This window comes from Alexandromys fortis, unplaced genomic scaffold, assembly GCF_014885135.2.
Source record: "Alexandromys fortis isolate MF-2015 unplaced genomic scaffold, M_Fortis_MF-2015_v1.1 scaffold_121, whole genome shotgun sequence".
Lineage (NCBI taxonomy): Eukaryota > Metazoa > Chordata > Mammalia > Rodentia > Cricetidae > Alexandromys > Alexandromys fortis.
The window spans coordinates 5099598-5123642 of record NW_026068037.1 but is presented as its reverse complement, the minus strand read 5'-3'; the positions used below and the strand labels follow the sequence as shown (position 1 = coordinate 5123642).

Sequence of the window (24045 nt, the reverse complement as noted above, 5' to 3'; positions counted from 1 at the left end):
GAGCAGAAGGAGAGAGAGCACGAGCAAGGAACTCAGGACCGCGAGGGGTGCACCCATACACTGAGACAATGGGGATGTTCTATCAGGAACTCACCAAGGCCAGCTGGCCTGGGTCTGAAAAAGCCTGGGTTAAAACCGGTCTCACTGAACATAGCGGACAATGAGGGCTACTGAGACCTCAAGAACAATGGCAATGGGTTTTTGATCCTACTGCACGTATTGGCTTTGTGGGAGCCTAGGCAGTTTGGATGCTCGCCTTACTAGACCTGGATGGAGGGGGTGGTTCTTGGACTTCCCACAGAGCAGAGAACCCTGATTGCTCTTTGGGCTGACGAGGGAGGGGGACTTGATTGGGGGAGGGGGAGGGAAAGGGGAGGCGACGGTGGGGAAGAGACAGAAATCTTTAATAAATTAAAATATATATATATATAAACAAGATAAAAAAAAGAAAAGCAAAACATAAAAAAAAATAAAGACAAAAGAGGACCTAAAGGGTAGTAGAGAGGTAGGGGTGGATCTGGGAAGAGTTGGTGGGGATGGATGTGATCAAAATACATGAAATTCTCAAAGAAATAATGACAATATTTTTAATTAAAAGATATAGGTAGGAAAAATGGCTGGGTGGTTAATTCTGAGCCCCTACACGGTGGCTCACAAACATCTATAACGTCAGTTTCAGAAGATCTGATGCCCTCTTCCGACTTCCATAGGTACCATGCATGCACAAGGTACACAAAAAGAAACTCAGGCAAAACATCCACACAAATAAAATAAAACAAAATAAAATAAAAAACATTTTAAATAGATAAAAATAAACCTTTGTTACCAGAATCAAAAAGCCTCAGTCACTTGTAGGAACCACCCTAGGACAGGGTTTCTACTTCAACCATAATATATATTGGAATTAAGACTCAAGTGATGATTTCAGATGGCCATTTCTGTCTATTGAAATAGAGGAAAGTGTTTCTACAAACCTCTCCTTTTACTCCTGCCTCACTTGGTAGGACACTGGCTACAGAGTACTAATACACTGACCAGATGCATCCTCGGTGAGCCTCCCAGAAGATGCCAGCTCTCTATGTAGCTGTCATTGGCATCACTGCCACCAATGCTGTTGTGTCCTGACTAGGTACCTACCTGCACTGCTTCTGTAGCTTCTGGAACTTCATTCTGAATAACGGATCACGCTGTGAGTTACATATCTCCTTAGCGCATCTGAACACATCACTTACTACTTGACAGTGTTGTCAGGTATTGATGTGCTTAGTTACTATAAATAGAATCCACTGAACCCATGGAAACATGTAAGGTGCACCCTTGACTACCAAACGGCAGGGTGTGAGTTGAGACCGATGGTGAGTACTTACTCACTCCTCAACCCACTATAAATATATCTCAAGTTTTGGAGGTCAAAAGCAAGATACCCCAATGTTACCACATTACTTTTTTCTACACACACAAAAGAAAAAAGGAGGGAAAGGGGGGGGGGAAGGCTAGGGATACGGCTAATATATAAGAATAAGCCTTAAATTCAGTCTCAGAACTGCAAAATTAATAAGAGCTGGGTACAAGCCTTTCATCACAACACTTGGGAGGCAGAGGCAGGTGGATCTCTGGGATCTCTGTAAGTTCAAGGCAGCCTGGTCTACATAGAAAGTTCCAGACCAGCAAGAAATCAAGGCTAGATAGTTAGACTCTGTTTCAAGAAATAAATAATATGGAGGAAAGGGAAAACTGGGAGGTTTGGAGGAAGGGGAAACTGGGGTCAGGATGTAATATATGAGAGATAAATTTAAATAAATAAATAAATAAATAAATAAATAAATAAATAAATAAATGAATGCAAGTAATGAAAGAAAAAGCAACATATAAAGATAGGAAGAAGGGTATGAAATTTAGGAACAAACCAGAGAAATAGGTTCTATAGGTGAAATTGATACTAGATCTCCATCTGGCATATATGGCCAAGTTCAAATGCACCTGGGTTAACAGCCAAAACTATATGTATAAACCCCCAACAGCCTCCAATGTTGTCATGTGCTATGAAAAGAGATTTGAAAGACGTGAGTGGTTTTTTACCATTAGTAACAGAAGAAGGAAAAAGAGCAGCACACAGACATGCCAGAACTGTGAGCTGAGCGAACAACACACTATAATTAGCAAGTATCTACAAAGGGTAAAAATAATTTTACAGTTATTACACAAACTAATAAAACTGCCACTATACAAAGTAATTAAATTTCTCCATTAGCACTACAACAGGTATGGAACTCAGCTTCCCTCTATGTCCCCTGACAGAGACAGACCGCTACCCTCTGAAGGCAGAACGCTCCTTAAGTGGCAAATTAGAAACATTAAGTGTGAGATGGCTTTAAAATGGAGGAAAGGAGCTTTCAAAGCCTGAGACATGACCTCTGTGATGCTGCATCATCAGAACCACACACTTTCTAGCTGGGGTAGCATGCAACTTAGACGTTCGTCTGGAATCCTATACATTTCATGGCTGGAATTTTGCTTCCTGCTGAACATGCCTTCATCTCATCTTAGAAAAAGCTGATACTGTAAATGTTGAGTACTTGGTTCAAGCCCTTCACCACTAGCCACAGCATTTCCTTCGTTAGCCTTTGGATTCAGATCCAGCAGTCAAGGAGCGTTCTGTAATCTTAATCAGAAAAAGATCTCTATTGTTGTTGTTGTATGTGTGCATGTGTGTGTGTGCACTTGAGCATATAAGCACATGTCATGTTGGGGATAAAACCCCCGGGAGACAAAAACTCTGTCATTGAGGGACATCCCCAGTCCTTGAACCTTTCTGCTTAGTGCATTTTTTTCTCCCTTACTTTTATTTTTCAAATCAGCTTACAAAGTAACAAGTTTCCCACATACGGTTTTGACACATTTCAATTTAGTTGATCCCCACCTCCCAACTCAGTACCTAACTTATTCTTAAATTTTAGAAAAGTATGTTTAGAGCCAGATTTGGTGATAAACACCTGTAATCCCACCACTACGAAGGCTGGCTTATGTAGAGAAAAACTCTGAGTTCACAGCTAGCCTAGACTACAGACTGAGATCTTCTCTCAAAACAAGAACTGTTGGGCTAGAAAGATGGTTCAGAGGTTAAGAGCATTCATTGCCTGCTCTTCCAAAGGTCCTGAGTTCAATTCCCAGCAACCACATGGTGGCTCACAACATCTGTAATGGGGTCTGGTGCCCTCTTCTGGTCTGCAGGCATACACACAGACAGAATATTGTAAACATAATAAATAAATAAATAAATAAATAGATAGATAGATAGATAGATAGATAGATAGATAGATAGATATTTAAAAAAAAAAAAACAAAAAACAAAACAAACAAACAAAAAACCCAAGAACTGTTAACACCTTTCCTGAAACACAAATTGGGTAACTCAACAACAATATCTTGATAATAAAAATTCAGTTTTTCTGTGGCTAAACATAAGGTTCAGCAGTTAAGAAAATATATTGCTCTTGTAAAGAAGAGTCAAATTCAATTCCCAGAACCCACATCAAGTACTCACAACTGCCTACAATTCCAGCTCTAGCCAAACCAAGCACTTCTGGTCTTCTCAGCTAACCGTGCTTACATACACAGACCACATACAGATGTGTACACATAATTAAAAAAAAATCAAAGAAATCCAAATATTAGTTTCCCAAAAGCAAATTTCAATAATCTTTGATCAAAGAATACAAAACTGCCTCTCCTAGTGTGTTCCAAATGGAGAGTTTTCAGTTCAAGAGGAAGGAAATATGTTACTCCTGGTAGGACAGGGAAGGAAGAAATGCCTCGTCACTCCTCATAGCTCTCGAATCTTTACTTTTTTCCACTGTGCACCAACCTAGGCAGAATCTTTTTTTTAAAAAAAAAAAATTCCATCCACCCCCTAAAACCCAACCATATTGAGTATTGGTCATTCATGTATTGCGGTTCTTGCTCAACAAGCCATGAGCTGTAGACACACTTAGTTCCTCTCCAGTAGACATCCTCTTTCCTAGAATAGACTCAGGGTTCTAACCTGAGGATGGATCTCACTGGCAGACTACATACCCAATGTGTGAGGCCTGAGGTTTGAGGAAACAAAATTCTTATGGCCTCAAGGTACAGAATCCAGAATGTAGCACTAGAATTTCCTTTTTTTTTTTTTTTTTTTTTTTTTTTGGTTTTTTGAGACAGGTTTCTCTGTGGCTTTAGAGCCTGTCCTGGAAAAAGCTCTTGTAGACTAGGCTGGCCTCAAATTCACAGAGATCCACCTGCCTCTGCCTCCCAAGTGTTGGGATTAAAGGCATGCACCACCACTGCCCAGCCCAAATTTCCTTTTCTATAACATATCAGCAAAGCAAGATTCAAGAGTCACAGAGAGTGTTGCATTCTCGAAGCAAGAGTTCAGAGGAGGAAGCTTCCTCCCCAGCTCTGGCAGCTTGCTTTTCATAGTGTGAACTTCACCAGGGCTCAGAGAGGATTACCTAGATTCTTCTGCACCCCCGGAATGGACAGAAACAGCACCTACATGCTCTCTCTCATCCATCTTTACCACTGTGGTAGCTGAAATACATAGAGCCATATAAAGGCTGTGGCTGCACAAGACTGGCCCTCTCTCCAGTCAGTCACAAAAAAACTATTGGTACTGACAGATGCTGGGGGTGAGGAGACATTGGCTTCACTTGTGTGTCCACTGATGAACCCACAGAATACAATGGATAGTTTCAACCCCATGGTCACACAGACAGTCTTAGTAGAACATAGAAGGACACAACTAAACAAGAATATGTGAATATGGAAAATAAATTAGTATATTAGAGGGGTATTAAAGAGAGTAGAGGTCAGAGCAATAAAAATGCATCATGTACATATAAGAAATTGTCAAAGAAATTTAATTAACTTAATAAGTACTAGTCAGATGTTATGGGTGTTATGAAAGAAAATGGATCCCAAAGGGAGTGACACTATTAGGAGGCTTGGCTTTGTTGGAGTAGGTGTCACTTTGTTGGAAGAAGTATAGGGGGACAGGTTTTGAGGTTTCCTTTGCTCAAGCTACACTCACTGTGGTACACAGTTGCTTCTACCTGAGGTTAAAGATGAGAACTCTCAGCTCCTTCTCCAGCACCATATCTACCTGCACACTGCCATGCTTCTTACCACAATGATAACAGACTAAACCTCTGAAACTGTAAGCCAGCCCCAATTAAACACTTTCCTTTATGAGTTTCTATGGTCAGAGTGTCTCTTCACAACACTAGAAACCCTAACTAAGACAGAAGTGGTGGTATATACCTTTAACCCCAGCATTCAGGAGGTTGGGGCAGGCAGATATCTGTGAGTTTAATGCCAGCCTGGTCCATATAGTGAGTTTAAAGACAGCTAGGGTCTCAAAAACTATGAACAAATAAAAACAAAGTAAGTATACGCTTGCTTGCTGTATGGAAAGCTGAGAAATCTGGGAACTGAAAGTCCTTCTTCCTCTCCAGACACTTTCCCTGACGTGCATAATTTTAGTACTTAAGTAGACTTTGGCATTTTCTCCACAACCTCAGAGCAGGATAAAGCAAAAGCCCACAAGTAGACCCCCTTACTTTGGGAAATGTGTGAGGATTAATGTGCGTTTCTCAAGAGGCAGCTTGTCTTTTTCCTGTCTGGCTTGCTCCAGGAGTTGTCGTCTCATGATGGTAAAGACTGAGCGAAGCAATGTTCTCCCAAACACCTTTGTGGTTTCGTACCGGGGTAGGCTGTCACAGAACTGTGGTACATTACAGTAGCACAACCACCTGTAAGAAGAGGAGACGAGTGCCATCAGTGGGCCACCAAGTCACAGTCTTCCAAAACACCCAGTCACAGACACCTGCTAGGCAATGAAGTTTAGTTGAATAGGCCTATGATGACAGCCAACAAGATCACTACCAGGTAGTAAGCCTGGGATGAGACCAGCTGGCCCGTATATATGCCCTGTGATTCCATGTGGGCATCCTCCTGTCATCATGCAGGGAACCTTAAATCCAATACTGCTTTACTGGTGTGGGACAATGATTTTTATTCTGTCAATCATATTTTAAATAAACACTGATTGGCCAGTAGACAGGCAGGAAGTATAGGTGGGATAAGCAGACAGGAAGTAGAGGCAGGTCAAAGAGAACAGGAGAACTCTGGGAAGAAGGAAGCCATTCCTCTACAGTTGTGACCCGGCCACAGAAGAAGCAAGATGTGACTGCCTCACTGAAAAAGGAACTCAGCCATTTGGTTAACATAGATAAGAATAATGGGCTAAAATAAGTTATAACAACCAGTTTATGATTAATGTAGACCTCTGCGTGATTTCTTTGGGACTTAACAATTGCAGGAACCGGGCAGGACAGAAACCTCAGTCAACACTTTACCACTTGACTACCTACATGGAAATAGTACACTGTTCAGTGCCCCTTTTTTGCCTATAAAACAGGGACAAATAACAGCTAATTACTGGATTTTCTATGGAGTGATTTTCTAAGGTACAGATTGTAATCTGTGTTTAGATTGAGATTATAGTCCATGAGTTATAGCCTATAAACCTAGTACTCTGGATGCTAAAGTAAATGAGTATTAAAGATTGAGCCCCAGAATTCCTGCAGACCAGCAGGGATGCTTCTGCAGGCCAGGACAGAGACTCTGTATCTAACTCACTGAACAACAAGGGAAGTGTGGCTGCCTGAGTCACTGAAGTCCAAATGCACTATAGCTGGATGTGTTGTGTGGTATATTCCTTCACTGTCCATGTGAAGTCAGAGTAGGCATCTGAAAAATGCACATAATATCACATCTACATGGCCAAAATGACCTTGCCTAATTATAGAGTTGGAAATGACTCTTTTCTATAAACCATTTGATAGGTGTAAGATATTTTAATAGTACAAAGTACTTAATTTTTTTAAAAAATTTAAAAAGGAAGTATGTATATAAAACACAGATTGGGATGTAGCTCAGAGGCAGAATGCTTTCTTTTTTAAAGTTTTTTATTTTTATTTGCATTGGTGTTTTGCCTGCATATATGTCTGTGAAGGTGTCAGGTCCTCTGAAACTGGAGTTACAAACAGTTGTAAGCTGCAACGTGGGTGCTAAGAATTGAACCCAGATCTTCTGGAAGAACTGTCAGTGCTCTTAACCACTGAGCCATCTCTCCAGCCCTTCGAATGGTTTCTTAACATGAGCAAGTTCCTAGGTTTTATCTCCAGGACTGACAAGAAAAAAAAAAAAACTATATAAATGAGAAAGAAAGCCGGGCAGTGGTGGCACACACCTTTAATCCCAGCACTCGGGAGGCAGAGGCAGGCGGATCTCTGGGAGTTCTAGGCCAGCCTGGTCTACAAGAGCTAGTACCAGGACAGGCTCCAAAGCTACAGAGAAACCCTGTCTCAAAAAACTAAAAAAAAAAAAAAAAAAAAATTAAATGAGAAAGAAATAAGAAAAGCAACAGAGAAATTCCCTTTTGTAAGATTGCTCAAGGGGGAAGCCATTTGCTGCTAAGCCTAACAACCAAAGTTCCATCCCTGATACCCAGAATCAATTCCTACAAGTTTTTCTTTTGACCTACACACACACACACACACACGAGCACATATGCATATACACACACTACATAAATAAAATGCACTAAAATAAATAAATACCTATGCAACTAAGCATGATGGTACATGCCCTCATGATCCCAGAACTCAAGTGGCTGAGGTAAATTTCACTGAAGTTTGAAGCCAATCTGGGATAGCTACATATTAACACTCTTTCCTTTCATTTAAGATTTAAGATTAAAAGACAAGAAAACAGTGCTGGAGTTGTAACACAGTAGGGACAGTGCTTGCCTTGCGTGCATGCCCAGGATTCAGTCTTCAACACTGCATAACCCAGGCTTGATAGTGCACTTCATAACCCTAGCACTATTTTAATCGCATTATCTGGTAATTTTCCATATTGATCATATCGATAGATGGCAATACTTTTTTGTTTTGGTTGATTTTATTTGTTTGTTTGTTTATTGAGACATAGTTTCTCTGTTCCCTGCCCGTTCTGGAACTCACTTTATAGACTAGACTAGCCTCGAATTCACAGAGATTCACCTGCCTCTGCTACTGAAATTCTGGAATTAAAGATGTGTTCCACCAAGCCTGGCTTAGATGGCTATACTTCTGATAAAGAGTAAAATTTATTTAAATATTCTGTCTCTTATCTCAACCCCTCTGTGAATCAGAGTCTCTTGAAGGCTGTCCTTGAACTCAGAAGCCTCCTGCTCCAGGTTCCTGAGTGCTGGGGTTAAAAGAATGCACCATCTGGGGTTCATGTCTGAAAGTGAGGAGTGCTGATTTAGGTCTAAAGCACATTAAAGGCAGCTGACATTCTAAGAAGGTGGGATTTCTGCTACAAAGATTTATAATTATAAAAGTTTATACTTATAATAAAAGCTTTTATTGTTTGTTTTTGAGATAGGGTTTCTCTTTGTAGTCCTGATTGGCCTGGAACTACTTATATAGAATAGAATGACTTCAAACTCAAAGACCCACTTACCTCTACCTCTCAAGTATTGGGATTAAAGGAGCATGCCACCACAACTGGCTAAATTATAATTAAAAACTTGTAGTACTTTTCCTTTTATTCAAAATAGTAACAACCAATACTGTTAAATCTGCTTTATTGAGTTTGAATTTTGTGGTAGGTTCTCCTGTAGCTCAGTCTGACTTTGAACTCCTGACCCTCCTGGCTTTAAATCCTGAGGACTAAGATTATAGGTGTGCATTACCTCAGGTTGATTTTTTTTTAAATTTTTTTTATTGAATAAAGCCTTGCAGTTTAGCTCTGGGACAAGTACCTTCATCTCTAAGCCCAATATTAACAGCAGAAAATCCTATTTTGCCTCATTTTCATGTATGTCCATAAGTATGGATTTCTTTACTTTAATTCCCCCAACTTTGCTGGGTTCTTCTCCTTGCTTCCTATCTTAATCAAAGGGCATGACAGAATAAGCAGGGTGGTAAGTGCATCTACCTTCTTCTGCCGTTTCTATCAGATGCCATAATAGCTTCAAAGGTGTCATTCAAACACTCACTGTAAACAGATTTTTTTCTTGGGCCACCAGCCTACCAAAAAAATGACACTGAGACTTACTATTAATTATGAAAGCTCAACCTAAACCTGAGATTTGTCCCACTAGCATTTACATTGTGCCTCATGGTATTTTACCTCTCTTCCATCTTGTACCTCCTGTTCCCTCTCTTTGTCCTCTGACTTCTCTCCTGCACCTAGATTCATCTCCTCTCCTTCTCCGGTGTCTGGAAGTCCCACCTAACCTCTTCCTGCATAGCTATTGGCCATTCAGCTTTTTATTAAACCAATCAGAAAGTGCCTTGGCAAAGACACATCTTCACAGTGTGCAAAAAGTTTATTTCACAACATTTCTCCCTTTTGTCTAAACAAAAAGGAAAGGTTTTTAACTCTAATATAATAAAACTATAAACAAAAAGAACAATTAGCAGGTAAGACTTACATTCAGAATGTCCAGTTCATCTGCATATGGAAAGTTCAGAGAAAAGTTTCTATTTCTATTATCTATCCTATCTTAGTGAGTCCAAAGTTTTGTACCTTGAAAAAATGACTTTTTTATCCTAATTTGCATTAACATCTCAAAAACTACTTTATTTTTTCAGACCTCAAAACATTTTCTTAGAAAAACAATTTAAGCATTTATGTCTCTCAAATTTATATACTTTACACATCTTTTGTAAGTTTCCTTATTGAATTTGATTTGGTAACAAAGAAAAATGTAACTATAACAACTGCCTCATCTTCACCTATCAGAGACCCAAGAAGGATGTGATATTACTTCAATAAACAAGAAGTGCAAAGCAAGCAACTTTGAAAATGGTAGAAATTATAGAAATAGTTGGCTTCCTGGACAGTCACCCAAGTTTCATCTGCAATGGTGGGGCATCCAACTTCGGCTTACAGGCACAGAATATCTGTCAGACTTTTCTGTGAAGCAGGAATTTTGAAAGACTGTCGCACCTTGTCTTGGCAAAGTTCATCAGTCTTATTCCTTTATGTCCTGCCTCTCCAGTTTGTACAGTATGCTGTCAGAAGTCAAGGCAAGGACGATTTCTTGCCTAAATGACTACCTCTGTCACAATGGAAAAAAAAAAAACCCTCCATATATCGGTTCTTTGATACACATCATCCTTCTATGAAGTAGACTGGTGCTGCTAGGACCAGACATGTCTCACTATCATGAAAAGCCTTAGCTTATTAAAGCATCTTAAATGTCATATTCTGTATGTCTCTGAAATATTTGAAGACCATCTATCTACCTACAGTATAACAGTTTAACCACGAAAAAAATACCTAATGTGACTATAAGTTTGACTGTCATAGATAACTGTTAACTTTTCTTTATTATCCTTACAAGCTTTCAAGGACTAGAACTTTACATTTTTAAATTAGTTGCATGGGTACAATACCTTAACAAAAATAGAAAAATACATATATTGTCAAAAATAACCTTAAATTTGTATCAATGTACAGAAATATCTTAAACAAGAGTAGAAACATATACAGCATAACAAAAATAACCCTAAACTTGTATCAATTTACAAAAACCCATAATGTAAAATATTTGAGACTAGTAGTTGTTTTTTTTTTAGTTTGAAAGCAGATTCAATAACCTCCCCTTTTATCCTATCATTTCCATATATCCCCCTTTTTCTTATCAGAATGAGATCCCTGAATCTAATTTCCTTTGTTTAGTATCCTAGCACCTCCCTGACCCTAATCAATAAAAACTTGTGACCACTTCTCCCTCCCAAACAATGACCAATATCCATCAAATGACCAAAAACCACCCACCTCACAGCTTGGGAATGTGAGCATCATGTTATTTAAATTACTCACTGCTGTCTAGGAGCAATAGCATCTTTAGGAGACCATGGGAAAACTGAGATAAAAACACGGACTGCTTCATGAATTTGTGTGTCCTTGCGCAGCAGCCATGTTCATCTCTCTGTGTCGTTCCAGTTGAAGCATTTGTGCTGCCGAAGAACTCTTGCTCAATTGTTCATTGCTCTTGTCTATTTTCAGCTACACATCTGCCCACATTGGCAGACTGTGTTTTAGACAGGGGGGTTAAAAAATTTCCCTGAATCTGTTTTGTGCCAGACAGCAGTGCAAACTTCCCACAAAATACAACTTCACAGAAGAAGAAACTGAGTATCAGGGAAGAGACTGGTCAACAGCTCAGAGAGACAGAGATAAGCCTTGAGTCCACTCAAAACCCACTTTTTGTTTTTGCTATTTCATAAGTATCTATTAATATGCGCTACCTGTTTCATGATAGTTCCCAAATGCTACCCTATACTATTACTTTATTTTATTTATTTCTGTTTGTTTGTTTGTTTGTTTGACTGACTGACTGACTGATTTTTGGAGACAGGTCTTCTCTATGTAGCACTGGCTGTCCTGGACTCACTGTATAGATAAGCTTGGCCTTGAACTCAAAGATCTGACTGCCTCTGCTTCCTGAGTGCTGTGAAAAATCTGTGTGCCACCATACCTCGTTTTATTTGTTCCCAGTCATTCCACCTCTGCTGAGTGCATAGAATCACAGGTGTACACACACAAACCTCTTCCTTTAACTATTTGCTTGGGGGGGTCCTCTTTTTATTGATTAAACAATAATTTTCTTCCTTAAGAGCTACAAAGACAGGCTTGGTAATGCACACCTGCAATCTCAGAATTCATGACACTGAGCAGAGGATCCTATGTTAAAAACCAGCCTGGGGTATACAGAGAATCCAAGGTTACCTGGGCTACATGCACCCTGTGTCAAACACACACAGTAGGAATATCATGAAAAGAAATAAAATGGATAATATTGGCCACTGCTGTTTAAAATGAAGATAAATATAGGTCTTTATATTTTGTATAATGAATGTGCCAAATTGTTTGTTTTCTAATTTATCTTTCATGTCTTGTTGGTTCAGTTTGTTATGTGATTTTATACTCTTCTCATTAAACTTAATACAAAAAGGTTAAATTTAAAAAAAATACAAGCTATGTATTAGTTCATGTATCTTTTTCCTTTGAGACAAAGTCTCGTTATATAGCTCTGATTGACCTGGAACTCACTAATGTAAACCAGACTGGTCTTCTCATAGATGGACCTGCTTCTGCCTATCAAGTGTTGGAATTAAAGACATATGCAACCAGCTCATGTAGTTATTGTAATTAGATAGTAGAAACATTGAAGAAATAAAAAAGTACAAGTTAACCTTATTTAGTTTAATATATCCAAAATACAGTCAGTGGAATGGCTCACTAGGTAGCAGTGCATGCCACCAAATCTGAGGACTCAGTTACATCCCTCTGTATCACATGGTAAAGGAGAGAACGAATTCCTACAACCTGCTCTCTGACCTCCACAAAAGTTATGTGGCAGACAGAGAGAGAGAGAGAGAGAGAGAGAGAGAGAGAGAGAGAGAGAGAGAGAGAGAGAGAGAGAGAGTAGATGGATAGATGATAGATAGATGATAGATAGATAGATAGACAGACAGACAGACAGAAAATTGAATTTAGAAAGCAAACTAAGAACTTGAAAGTTAAACAACATAGACATGTTCTACAAGTTGGTGGAGTCACCATAATAACTGGGCAACCCTTTTCTGCAGAGGCAAACAGCGATTTCATGTTTGGAGCCAGGGTGCAGTACCTTGACTCAATTACCTTGTGTAGTTCTCCTTGTATCCAGAGATGTCATCATTGGGAGATCGTAGTCTCCGCTGTGATGGAGCTTCCAGGTGCCAGTAGTTGATTCGGTTCAGAAACATCTTGGCCAGCTCAACTGTTGTCTGCCTCTCTTTTGATGGCAAGTGACTAAACTTGTACTGTACAAAGTTATTAACACCCTGAAAAGAGTGGAAGGCAGCATGTTCATGTAGCTATGTAACCACACTAACTCTGAACACAACCTTAGTTGTTGTAGCAAAAGAACAGAGATTCTCAGTCCACAAAAAAAATGTTCCCTTTTCTTCAAATTAAACACCACAGCCCAGGAGAAAACTCCCTTCTCATCACAGTGGAAGAAAAGGTGACAAAACGGAAAAACAGAATTACAATTCTGTTCCCTCTTTAAATCCTGGAGCATCAAGGAGAAAATCATGGTTCAGATGGGAAGGGTCGAAACCCTTTAAACGAAAAAGCATGAAGAGTGGGGTTCCTAGATAAATGATTCTTTCTCTCTGAGAAATTTTTAAAACTTTCTACCTTATCTTTCATTAACCTAAACACTAAAATTTGTACCTTTATTAACACTCTTGTAGTTTTAAAGAATATCAGAAGAAGAAAAAAACATTCAGAAATGTGCATTTTTCCAAGACCGTTAGAGATTAATCTAAACTTTCTATAGAATACTCCCATCTCATCACATAAAAGAACAAAAACTCTTATTAGTTCTTGAACTATTATTAGTTTAGAATCAACATGAAACTTAACTCTCAGCCGGGTGGGGGTGGCACATGCTTTTAATCCCAGCACTCTGGAAGCAGAGGCAGACACTCTGAGTGTGAAACCAGCCTTGTCTACATAGTGAGTTCCAGGACAGCCAGGGCTACACAAATGAACCCTGTCTCAAAAAGTAAATACAGAGGAGTGGAAGAAAGAAAAGTGTGTTCTCCCGACACTACTTACAAAAGTCATTTATGTAAAAGACTCTGGTATCATTTGGTGATGGTTAGCTCTGTAAGCTGGATGACCTAGGATCGATCTCAGGGAAGGAGACCTAGAGAGAGGCTGTTGACAATGGTTTGGCCTTTGGGAATGTCTTCAGGGCATGATCTTAATCAAGTTTATGAGATACATTATAGGTGGCACCATTCCCAGTGACTGAGGTCCTGATCTTACTAAGAGTGGAAAAACCAAACTGAACATAAGCAGTTCTCAAGCATACATTTCTCCCTGCTCCTGAGTGTGACTGTGCTCTGACCAGCTTTGACGGGCTCCTGCCGTGGGACTTCCCTGCTATGAAAAACTACAACCTAGGTTGAAAGCTGAATAAACCCCTTTCTCTTCAAGCTGCTTTTCTAAAATCAAGTATTTTATCACAGAAACAAAGCTAGAATTAGAATTAGACACACCTCAGGATACAATGTTTAACACAGAAACAAAGCTAGAATGAGAATTAAACACACCTCAGGATACAATGTTTATCACATCATTAGTGATTCCCTCTCTCCTCAATCATTTTTTTTCCACAGTGCCAAATAAAAAGACAAAGATTTAATTTTAAGACATCAAGAGCAAGAAAAAGCACACTTTATGAATTCTTACCAACTACACGTTCTACTCATTTTTCCCTACATACAGAGTGGAATCTAAGTGCACAACACGCCTAAAAGACAGAAGCTAGATTATTTATTACAGTGAGCATTGTAATGATACAGCCACACAACATGGCTGACACTTCTGGGCTCCAGGGCCACGCATGTACCGACAAGCCCTCAGGCAGAAGTACCTAGTGGCCCCGGGAATCTTAAGATTCCTCCATGACCCACATGACCCACGTGCAGCATGGTTGCATCATCTACGTATGACGCAGCTGCGTGAGCCCTTGCGCATATGTGTGAGCTCCGTCCTCTATGTATGACACTGCCAGATCATCCCCAGGTGCGCATGTGCTAGGCAGCCTTTAAAAGACGGATGCACCATCTTCAGCTCTCTCTCTCCCCCCGCCCCCACGCACACCGACCTTCACCAGGTCTGCACACCTCTCCCCCCAATAAACTCCTAATCAGGTTTGTTGTGTGTTCCTTGTTTCCTTCTCACTGGCGCCAGGTAATTTCAGGCATGCTTGTGGGACCCGGAGTGTCCCAGGTAATTCCTATTTTCTTTGTGTTAACATCTTGAAGCTGAGTGGGGATGTATGCAAGACCTATACAGAAATGTGGAAGTATGAAGAGTTCGCCAGAATAGAGCTTAATGGTATATACTGACTATTCACGAGGTTCTAGGTTTGAGCAACAGCAAATAAAAGCTGGCAGGAGTGCTTTGGCATTCATGTAAAAGAGATGTTCAAAATAATTTTACCTGTTCAATACTGGGTTTTTCAAATGGGGGCTTCTTCTCCAAGGAGCCTTCAACCACAGGTTTTCCTCTTTGCAAAATAGACTTTCTCAAGAGCTGCAAAGAAATCATTTTTAAAAGAAAACTTTAGTTTGAAAGGCTTTTTAGGTTGTGTTTGTGAGTATGTGATTTATCATTTGGTTTTTTTAAGACAGAGTCTCCCTATGTAGTCTAGACTGGCATTAAACTCATAGCCCTTCTTTCTCACCCTCACCTTCCCAAATGATGGAATTATGGGCATGTACCAACATAACTGGCACTTAACACACACACACACACACACACACACACACACACACACACACACACCATATCACATCTATTCCTTTTCTTCATTTCCTACCCCACATATACCTAACCTTTAAGTGAAGTCACCAACTATATTCTACTCAGCCACATGAGAAATAATCTTCAAGTCAAACAAACTCCTGGCTACCACAAACTTGCCTCATGTCTCTAAACAGAGCTAGACAACTTCCAATTTTGAGCAGCCCAGACTACCCTGTGCTGATCCCCCCACTTTACCCTTCCCCTCAGTTTCCCCTTCTCTGCCATTTTTGCTTGCTAGGGACCCAAAAGTCCATTTATACTTACTGAAGCCACCACAAGTAGCTGAAGGTCTCAGAGTAAACACTAGAAAAGCCAGGATCCACTCTATAAATACTGCTGCCCACAGGAGCTATGTAGCTCATGTGTACTAGACACATGGGCTCAGAAACTGGGAGGGAACTTTCTCTACTTCTTTTTCCATTTCTTCTCCATCTGTAGATGCCAAGTGCATCTTCTTGGTGCCCACAAACCAAATATACTGCTTTTAATTCCTGTCCTAGGATCAAAAGTCTCCAAAGAGCAAACAAACAGAAAAGGGACAGAGCCATTTACCCAGAACTAAGCTGAAAATGAATTCAACCCTAAGGACTCTGGAGAAATCCACACTTCTCTTCCTCCCTTGATGCTTATGTTTAAGTCTACTTTAAAACATTTTCTTAGGCTGAATGTGGTCAGTCACACCTATAATCCCAGTACATGGAAGGGTGAGACCAGAGGACTACCATGAATTCAAGGCCGTCATCGGTTACAAAATGAGTTTGAAGCCAAACAGAGAGCTAAGTTAGCTCTTTGCCATGGCTGCTGGGAATCTCAGTGGATTCTTTACAGGATTTTCATAGTTTCTGTCTTCTTCTAAAAATTTCCTCTATTATCTCTTCCTCCTCCTTCTTTTTCTCTTTCCCTCCCTCCCTCTCTCTCTCTCATCCTCCCTTTCTTCCATTTCACTGTATTATCTAAGGAATTAGGGGCAAATAGCAGACAGAAGGTAGAAGGAAAATCCATTTTAAAAAAGTTTTAGAGGGGCTGGAGAGGTGGCTCAGCAATTAAGAGCATTGGCTATTCTTCTAGAGGTCCTGAGTTCGATTCCCAATAACCACATGGTGGCTCACAACCATCTGTAGTGGGATCTGATGCCCTCTTCTGACCTAAAATTGATAAAGCACTCATACATAAATAAATAAATCTTAAAAAAAAAGTTTTGGGTACTAATGGTATATTCTAAAATGGGATGGGATGGGTGGGTAGAGGACTGAATCACAGTGTCATCTGATTGAACCCTGACAGATTCTGGTTGTTACTGCTTCTTTGGAGAAATAACTTAGTTGAGGGAAAACAAGGACTGCATAGCTGCAGCTACTGTTTATCTTGGAGCAAATGCCCTGCCAAGTGAAGGCGTTGACAGACTTTCCATCCTGTAGGCCATGTGGCTTACAGCCAGTATAGCCAGCCAGCAAGCATTGTCCTGGGTCATAGCACTGTGGTCTCTGCCTGCTCCCATCTGCAAATAACAGTACAGATATACTTGCTTCTACAATCCAAATCCAAGATATCCAGAGCTCTCTTCTCTTCCAGCCATCCCTTTCTCTCCTCTCCTCTCCTCCCCTCTCCTCTTCTTCTCTTCTCTCCTCTCCTCTCTTCTCCTCTTCTCTCCTCTTCTTCTCTCCTCTCCTCTTCTTTTCTCTCCTCTCCTCTTCTTCTCTCCTCTCCTCTTCTTTTCTCTCCTCTCCTCTTCTCTTCCAGCCATCCCTTTCTCTCCTCTCCTCTCCTCCCCTCTCCTCTTCTTCTCTTCTCTCCTCTCCTCTTCTTCTCTTCTCTTCTCTCCTCTCCTCTTCTTCTCTCCTCTTCTCTCCTCTCCTTTCCTCTTTTCTTTCTTTTGGCTAGGTCTTTCTATGAAACAGGGTCCTTCTATGTAGCCGTGGCTAGCCTGTAACTTACTAGGAATCATAGGCTAGCTTTAGATTTGTAGCAGTCCTTACTGTCTCACCCTCCTGAGTACTGGGATGGTAGCATTAGACATTATACCCAGTTTCCACATCCATCACTTCATGTTTGAAGAAATAGGTTCAAAGTCTCCCAGTTCAGTTTCCCTCAAAACTGAACATTCCACAGGATCAAGTTGCCAAGTGGGGAACTGAACTAAGAAAAAAAGACTTTTTTTAACTGAGAAAATAAACACAGGCAACTGGAATTGCTTGTTTTTAAAACTCATAATTACTCAAGTTTTGTTTTAAGATGGAGTCTCTTGTAGCTTCAAATTCATTGTGCAGTTGAGGATGACCTAAGCCTTCTGACTGCTCTGCCTCCACCTCGGAGGGGCTGGGGCTGCCACCCAAAACAAGCAGAGGCTGGAATTCAGATCAATAGGGCACTTGTTTGGTACATATAAAGCCCTGGTTTCCAACTCCAGTACCATAAAAGGTAAAAACTAAAATTAAAAATCAAAATAAGTTAAGCACAATTGCTCTTATTAAAAGAATAAAGTTTTGTGGGCTAGGAATATAGCTAAATGGTAGAGCAATTGTCTAACATGTGCCTTGCCCTCATGTGGTACACACATGCAGACATTCATGCAAGCAAAACACTCACATACATGAATAAAAAACACTACAGAGAAAGATAAAGAAAGCAGCCACAGTGGGGAGGTAAGTCAGTTTCATAAAAATCTATAGAAATCACTAAGCTGCCAGGCGGTGGTGGCGCACGCCTTTAATCCCAGCACTCGGGAGGCAGTGGCAGGCGAATCTCTGGGAGTTCGAGGCCAGCCTGGTCTACAAGAGCTAGTTCCAGGACAGGCACCAAAGCTACAGAGAAACCCTGTCTCGGAAAAAAAAAAAAAAAAAAAAAAATCACTAAGCATGGTGGCCTGTGCTTATAACCCAAGCACTAGAGTGAGGGAAGAAGACCAGTGAGTTCAAAGTCAGTCTAGAAATGACTAGGAGACACTATTTCAAAATGAATCTAAAAACAAGTGAAACCTGAAAGACAAACTGTTCTCTGACCTTCACATGTGAACCATAACATGTACACATACATACATGTGTATACATGCACACTTACAAATCAAGTAATTAAATATAATAAAAATGTTAAAAATCTCACCTTGAATAGGTAGAAATAAACTTGTTTGGTATCTGCATCTTCTTCTTTGTGGACACAGGTAAAGAGGTACTCCACATCCAACACAATTCCCAGGAGTCTGTTCATTTCCTCCTCTGACGCATTCTCCAAGTGGGAAACATGAGCAGCTTAAGGTGAGAGCAAGCAAAAGGTGTAAGACTCAAGAGATAGTCACAGACATTATCCACAGTAAAACAGACATGCCTATAATCCCGACACTTGGCAGGCTGAGACAGGTGGAACACAAATTCCAGGCAAGTATAAACTACACAAGATCACAAATAAAAAACATAAAACAGTGATGTTGTATGCTATTTTGTCTGTGTTCTGACAATAAAATGTGCTTGGAGTGAGAAGGTGGAGCTGGTCACTCATTAATCATAGAGTTCTAGAGGTACAGAGAGTAGACAGGAAGTGATAAAGTAGGGCAGAGAGAGACAGGTTTGCAACCCTATATTTGACTCCTGATTTTTATTGTTAAGATTAATTAGATTTATGTCTCACCTGGTGTTCAACATGGGGCACATATGCAAGAGATAGCCACTTACCTCTGTCTGTGCAGCTAAGACAACTGCAACTCATGGCCGCAGATGCAATCACAGATGCCAGAATCAACTGGCTTCTCCTCCCTTGCCCCAAGCCCTCTAGGAGAGTCTCGGATTTTTCTGTTGCAGCCTCTCTACAGCAATTTCCATAAGCACTTGGTTACCCCTCACCACCACACTGCTCGCCTTCAGACAGCTCTTCCCACACGTTTCTTGTTTCTTCCGCAGGATCCTCTGTGTATGTTTTTCAGATGACTAGCTCCCTCTCCCCACACCCTGTGAGATGCAGGCTTATCTTGAACCCCTTCCTTGGGCTGCTGCCACACTAGGTGGCTGCCCTGACAGTTACTGGGGTTTTTATTGTTGTTGCCACCATCAGACACTCTCAACTCACAGCTACACACCAGCAGCTGCAGCCATCCTCAGCCAGGCTGCTCACCACCTGTGTTCTCCACTTAGACATACGACACAACAGCAGACAGTCTCACACTTCACCACCATCAGCAGCAGATTTGGTAATACAATTGGGAATTCCTAAAGGGGGGGGTGACTAGTTTTAAAAAAGAGTGTTTTTTTCCCACATAAAAAAAATAAGAAACACTATTATCGGTTGTTATTAGTCACCTATTATAATCAAACTTGTAGTCATGTTAGGTATGTTTGCAAGGTCAAACAGTAATATATTTTAGATAGACAGTTGGTCTTCAAACAATTCAGAGATCTACAGAAAATGTCATTTAAGATATTCTAATAACATAGGTTCTTTTATTTTATGACAGTGAGACATATCTGCTCCTGGAAGCACCAACCTACTTCAGAGAAGATGATGGGCACTGAAGAGATTCCTATGGAGTTTACTATCTATGAGGGAAAAGACCCTGGGGGAAAAATGCTGACAGTATGCTGTGCAAATTAGACAAGCAGGATTGCCACACACTATCAAGACAAGGTAGGACAGCCCTTCAGAATTTCCTGCTTCACAGAAAAGTCTCTCAGATATTCTAGGCCTGTAGGCCAAAGATGGATGGCCCAACATTACAAGGGAGCTTTAGGGGACTGTCCAAGCAGTCAGCCATTTCTCTCCTTTCTTAAGTTCGGAAGTTGCTTATTCTGTACTTACTGTTACTCACATAATATTATATCCTCCTCAGGTCTCTGATGGAGTTGAAGACTAGATAGCTATGGTTAAAGGGGTTTTTTTTTTTTTTTTTGGTTAACAAATTCAGAAAAGAAATTGACAAGGAAGGTGTAAAGTACGTAAGGTTGAAAGACATAAAAAGATAGTTCTGGGTTGATAAACCAAGTTAGGATAGAAACTGAATTAGGTACTATACTTTGGAATGCTCAAGAGAGCACAGATAATGGAGCATTTTCTCTGACTTTGTCAAATGTATATGGACTAGACATTGTTAATGTAATTACTACCTGTATATATTTGGATATAATTATTGTATATAGTCTTACTAGGTTAGTTAAAACAAACCTTTTGCTTTTTATTTAGACAAAAAGGGGTAATATTGTGTGATATTTTGTTTTTGTTCTGACAAATAAAGCTAGCTTGGAGTCAGAGGGTGAAGCTAGTCACCAGTTAACCATAGAGTTCTGGAGATTTGTGTAGAGAGGAGACCAGAGGTGATAAAGAGGGATGGAGAGAGGATCTCAGCCTTTTTTTGGAATGAGGAACCCAAGAGGTAGGAAGCAACTGGTGGCTGTTCCTCTGCTTCTCTGATCCTTCAGGTTTCCACTCCATATCTGACTCCTAGTTCTTACTGTTAAGGTTAATTAGATTAACACATCATAGTGGAGCCAGCCATCAAGATGGTTCACCAGGGCACCCATTTGCCACACAAGTCTGACAACCCAAGTTCAATCCCCAGAACCCACGCTGGAAGAAAACAACAGACTCTGACCTCTGACCTCCTCACAAGTGTTGTCATGTTCATACCTACATGCACACACATGCACACAATAATAAGTAACCAAATACGGTGGCTTTCAGTGAGGTGGCTCAGTGGATAAAGGTTTTTACTGTCCAGATTGACAAATTTAGTCCAACCTTCTTATCTCACACAGTAAGGAGATAACCAACTCCAAATGATTGTCCTCTGGCTCCATCAGCACACTATGGCACACACTCAAATACACAAGTACACAAACACACACACACATAATAAAAAGAAATTACTGAGGTGCCATCGACTGCAACCTCAGAGGAACTCTGAAGCACAGGCTGCAACTGAGTGGACCAAGAGGTGAGAGATCAGTCAGCCTACTGGGAACCCCACTCTCTAGGAGTTCAGTCCCAGGGCAAAACCCCAAACCCCTGCCCCACCTGCATCAGCTTCACTAGCCAGCCAGCAGGCAAACTTCCTGCAGGTTGGCTGCTTCAATACACCCCCATCCATCAGACCCTGTAAGCTACAAGGCCCACTCCACACCCAAACCCACCCATCCCCTGCGACTTCAGAGGAACTGAAGCACAAATTTCAACTGCACAGAGCAAACAAAGAGAGTGGGTCAAGAGAAACCTCAGCGGCTCCATGAGACACAGACAGAGACTGCACAGAGTAGACTAGGTGCCAGCTCCCTAAGACACAGACAGCAACTGCAAGGATTGGAGCAAGAGGCAAAAACATTGTCAGCTCCAACAGAGGAAGAAATGGGTAGGCACCAATGCAAAAATTCATTCAAAAATTTTAAAAGCAACATGACAATGTCAGAACACAGTGGTCATACAACAGGAAGACCTGATGATCCTAACCAAGAAAAAGGAGAAGAAAATTATCTTAAATATATCTTTATGAAGATGATAGAGACCCTTAAAGAGGAAATGAAAAAATCCCTAAAATTATTGCAGAAAAAGACAAACAAAAACTTGGAAGAAATCAATAAATAACTTAAAGAAAGACAAGGAAGCAAAGAAAAAGCAATCAAACAGGTGAAGAAAATAGTTCAAGATTTGAAAACCGAAAGAGGCAATAAAGAAAACATAAAATGAGGAAATTCTGGAAATGGAAAATCTGGGTAAATAAACAGGAACTACCAATGCAAGCAACCAACAGAATACAAAAGATGGAAGAGAGAATCATAAATGTTGAAGATACTATAGAGGAAATAAAGTCATCTATCAAAGAAAATTCTTAACACAAAACATCCAGGAAATCTCAGACACCATGAAAAGACCAAATCTAAGAATAATAGGGATAGAGGAAGTAGAACTCCAACTCAAAGGCAGAGAAAATATATTCAACAAAATCATAGAAAAAATTTCAAACCTAAAGAAGAATATGCCTGTGAAAGTACAAGAAGCTTGCCGAACACCAAATAGATTGGACAAAAAAAAAAAGTCTCCTCACCATATAATGAAAATGCAAAACATACAAAATAAAGAATATTAAGAGCTGCAAAGAAAAAAAGCCAAATAACATATGAAGGCAGACTTATGAGAATTACACCCAACTTCTCAATGGAAACCATGAAAGCCAGAAGGGCCTACACAGATGTGCTGCAGTCACCAAGAGACCAAGGATGCAAGTTCAGACTACTAGACCCAGCAATACATACACTCACCATCAATGGAGAAAACAAAATATTCCATGATAAAACCAGATTTAAACAATACCTATCCACAAATCCAACCCTACAGAAAGTACTGAAAGGAAAACCTCAATCCAAGGAAGCTAATGGCACTGACAAAAACACAGGTAATAGATAACTTCCCACCAGCAACCCCAAAGAAGGGAAACATTCAACCACTACCACTGAAAAATAAAAGGAATTAACAACCACTGGTCACTAATATCTCTTAATATCAATGAACTCGATTCACCTCTAAGAAAAAAAACAGGGTAGCCAGGCAGTGGTGGCGCACGCCTTTAATCCCAGCACTCGGGAGGCAGAGGCAGGAGGATCTCTGTGAGTTCGAGACCAGCCTGGTCTACAAGAGCTAGTTCCAGGACAGGCTCCAAAGCCACAGAGAAACCCTGTCTAGAAAAACCAAAAAAAAAAAAAAAAAAACAGGGTAACAGAATGGATACAAAAGCAAGATCTGTCCTTCTGTGTGGCGGCTTAGATTAATGCAGACAAATTGTAATAAGTATATACACAGCTTTAATGGAAAAAATCAAACTCACAAAACCAAGGTTCCAGCGGAGGACAGGAAACAGGAAGGGGCTGGCCTAACCCTACACTTCTGCTGTATACAAGAAATACACCTCAACCTCAAAGAGAGATATTACCAAAAAGAGAAAGGAATGGAAAAAATTTTCCAATGAAATGAACTCAAGAAACAAGCAGGTATAGCTACTCTAATATCTAACAAAATAGATTTCAAACTAAAATCAATCAGAAGAGATGGAGAAGGGCACTTCATATTCATCACAGGGAAAATCTGTCAAGATGAAGTCTCAATCCTGAACATTTATGGCCCAAATACAAGAGTGTCCACATATGTAAAAGAAACATTACTAAATTTAAATCACAAATAAAACCCCACACATTAATAGTAGGAGGCTTCAACACCCAACTCTGACCAATGGACAGGTCAACCAGACAGAAACATAACAGAGAAGTATAAGAACTAACAGATATCATGACTCAAGTGGACTTCTACAGAACATTTCACCCAAACACAAAAGAATATACCTTCTTCTCAGCCCTTATGGAACTTTCTGTAAAAGTGATCACATTCTCAGTAACAAAGCAAACCTCAACAGATGCAAAAACAATTAGAATTAACCTCCTGTATCTTATCAGATCACCATGGTTTAAAGTTAGAATTCGACAACATTAATTACAGAAAGCCTACAAGCTCATGGAAATTGAACAGTGCTCAATTAAATCATCCCTGTGTCAAGGAAGAAGGACAGAAAGAAATTAAATACTGCTAGAATTCAACGAAAATTAAGGC

General features: G+C 40.2%; 1 protein-coding gene and 1 pseudogene across 3 annotated transcripts in view; both read right to left on the bottom strand.

The window, feature by feature from the left end:
* Nucleotides 1-24045, bottom strand: part of Kat2b (lysine acetyltransferase 2B) — a 142399-nt gene that overhangs the window by 57524 nt on the left and 60830 nt on the right. For all 3 annotated transcript variants that reach the window (XR_007595850.1, XM_050165083.1, XM_050165084.1), the window contains exons 3-6: nucleotides 18574-18719; nucleotides 15109-15201; nucleotides 12751-12932; nucleotides 5598-5789 (exon numbers count right to left, since the gene is read on the bottom strand). Coding sequence is in view for 2 of the 3 variants with exons in the window: in XM_050165083.1 (XP_050021040.1) it covers nucleotides 5598-5789; nucleotides 12751-12932; nucleotides 15109-15201; nucleotides 18574-18719 (613 nt within the window). In the remaining variant the exon portion in view is untranslated. The remainder of the gene's footprint in view (nucleotides 1-5597; nucleotides 5790-12750; nucleotides 12933-15108; nucleotides 15202-18573; nucleotides 18720-24045) is intronic.
* LOC126515473 (uncharacterized) lies at nucleotides 10974-11074 on the bottom strand (annotated as a pseudogene).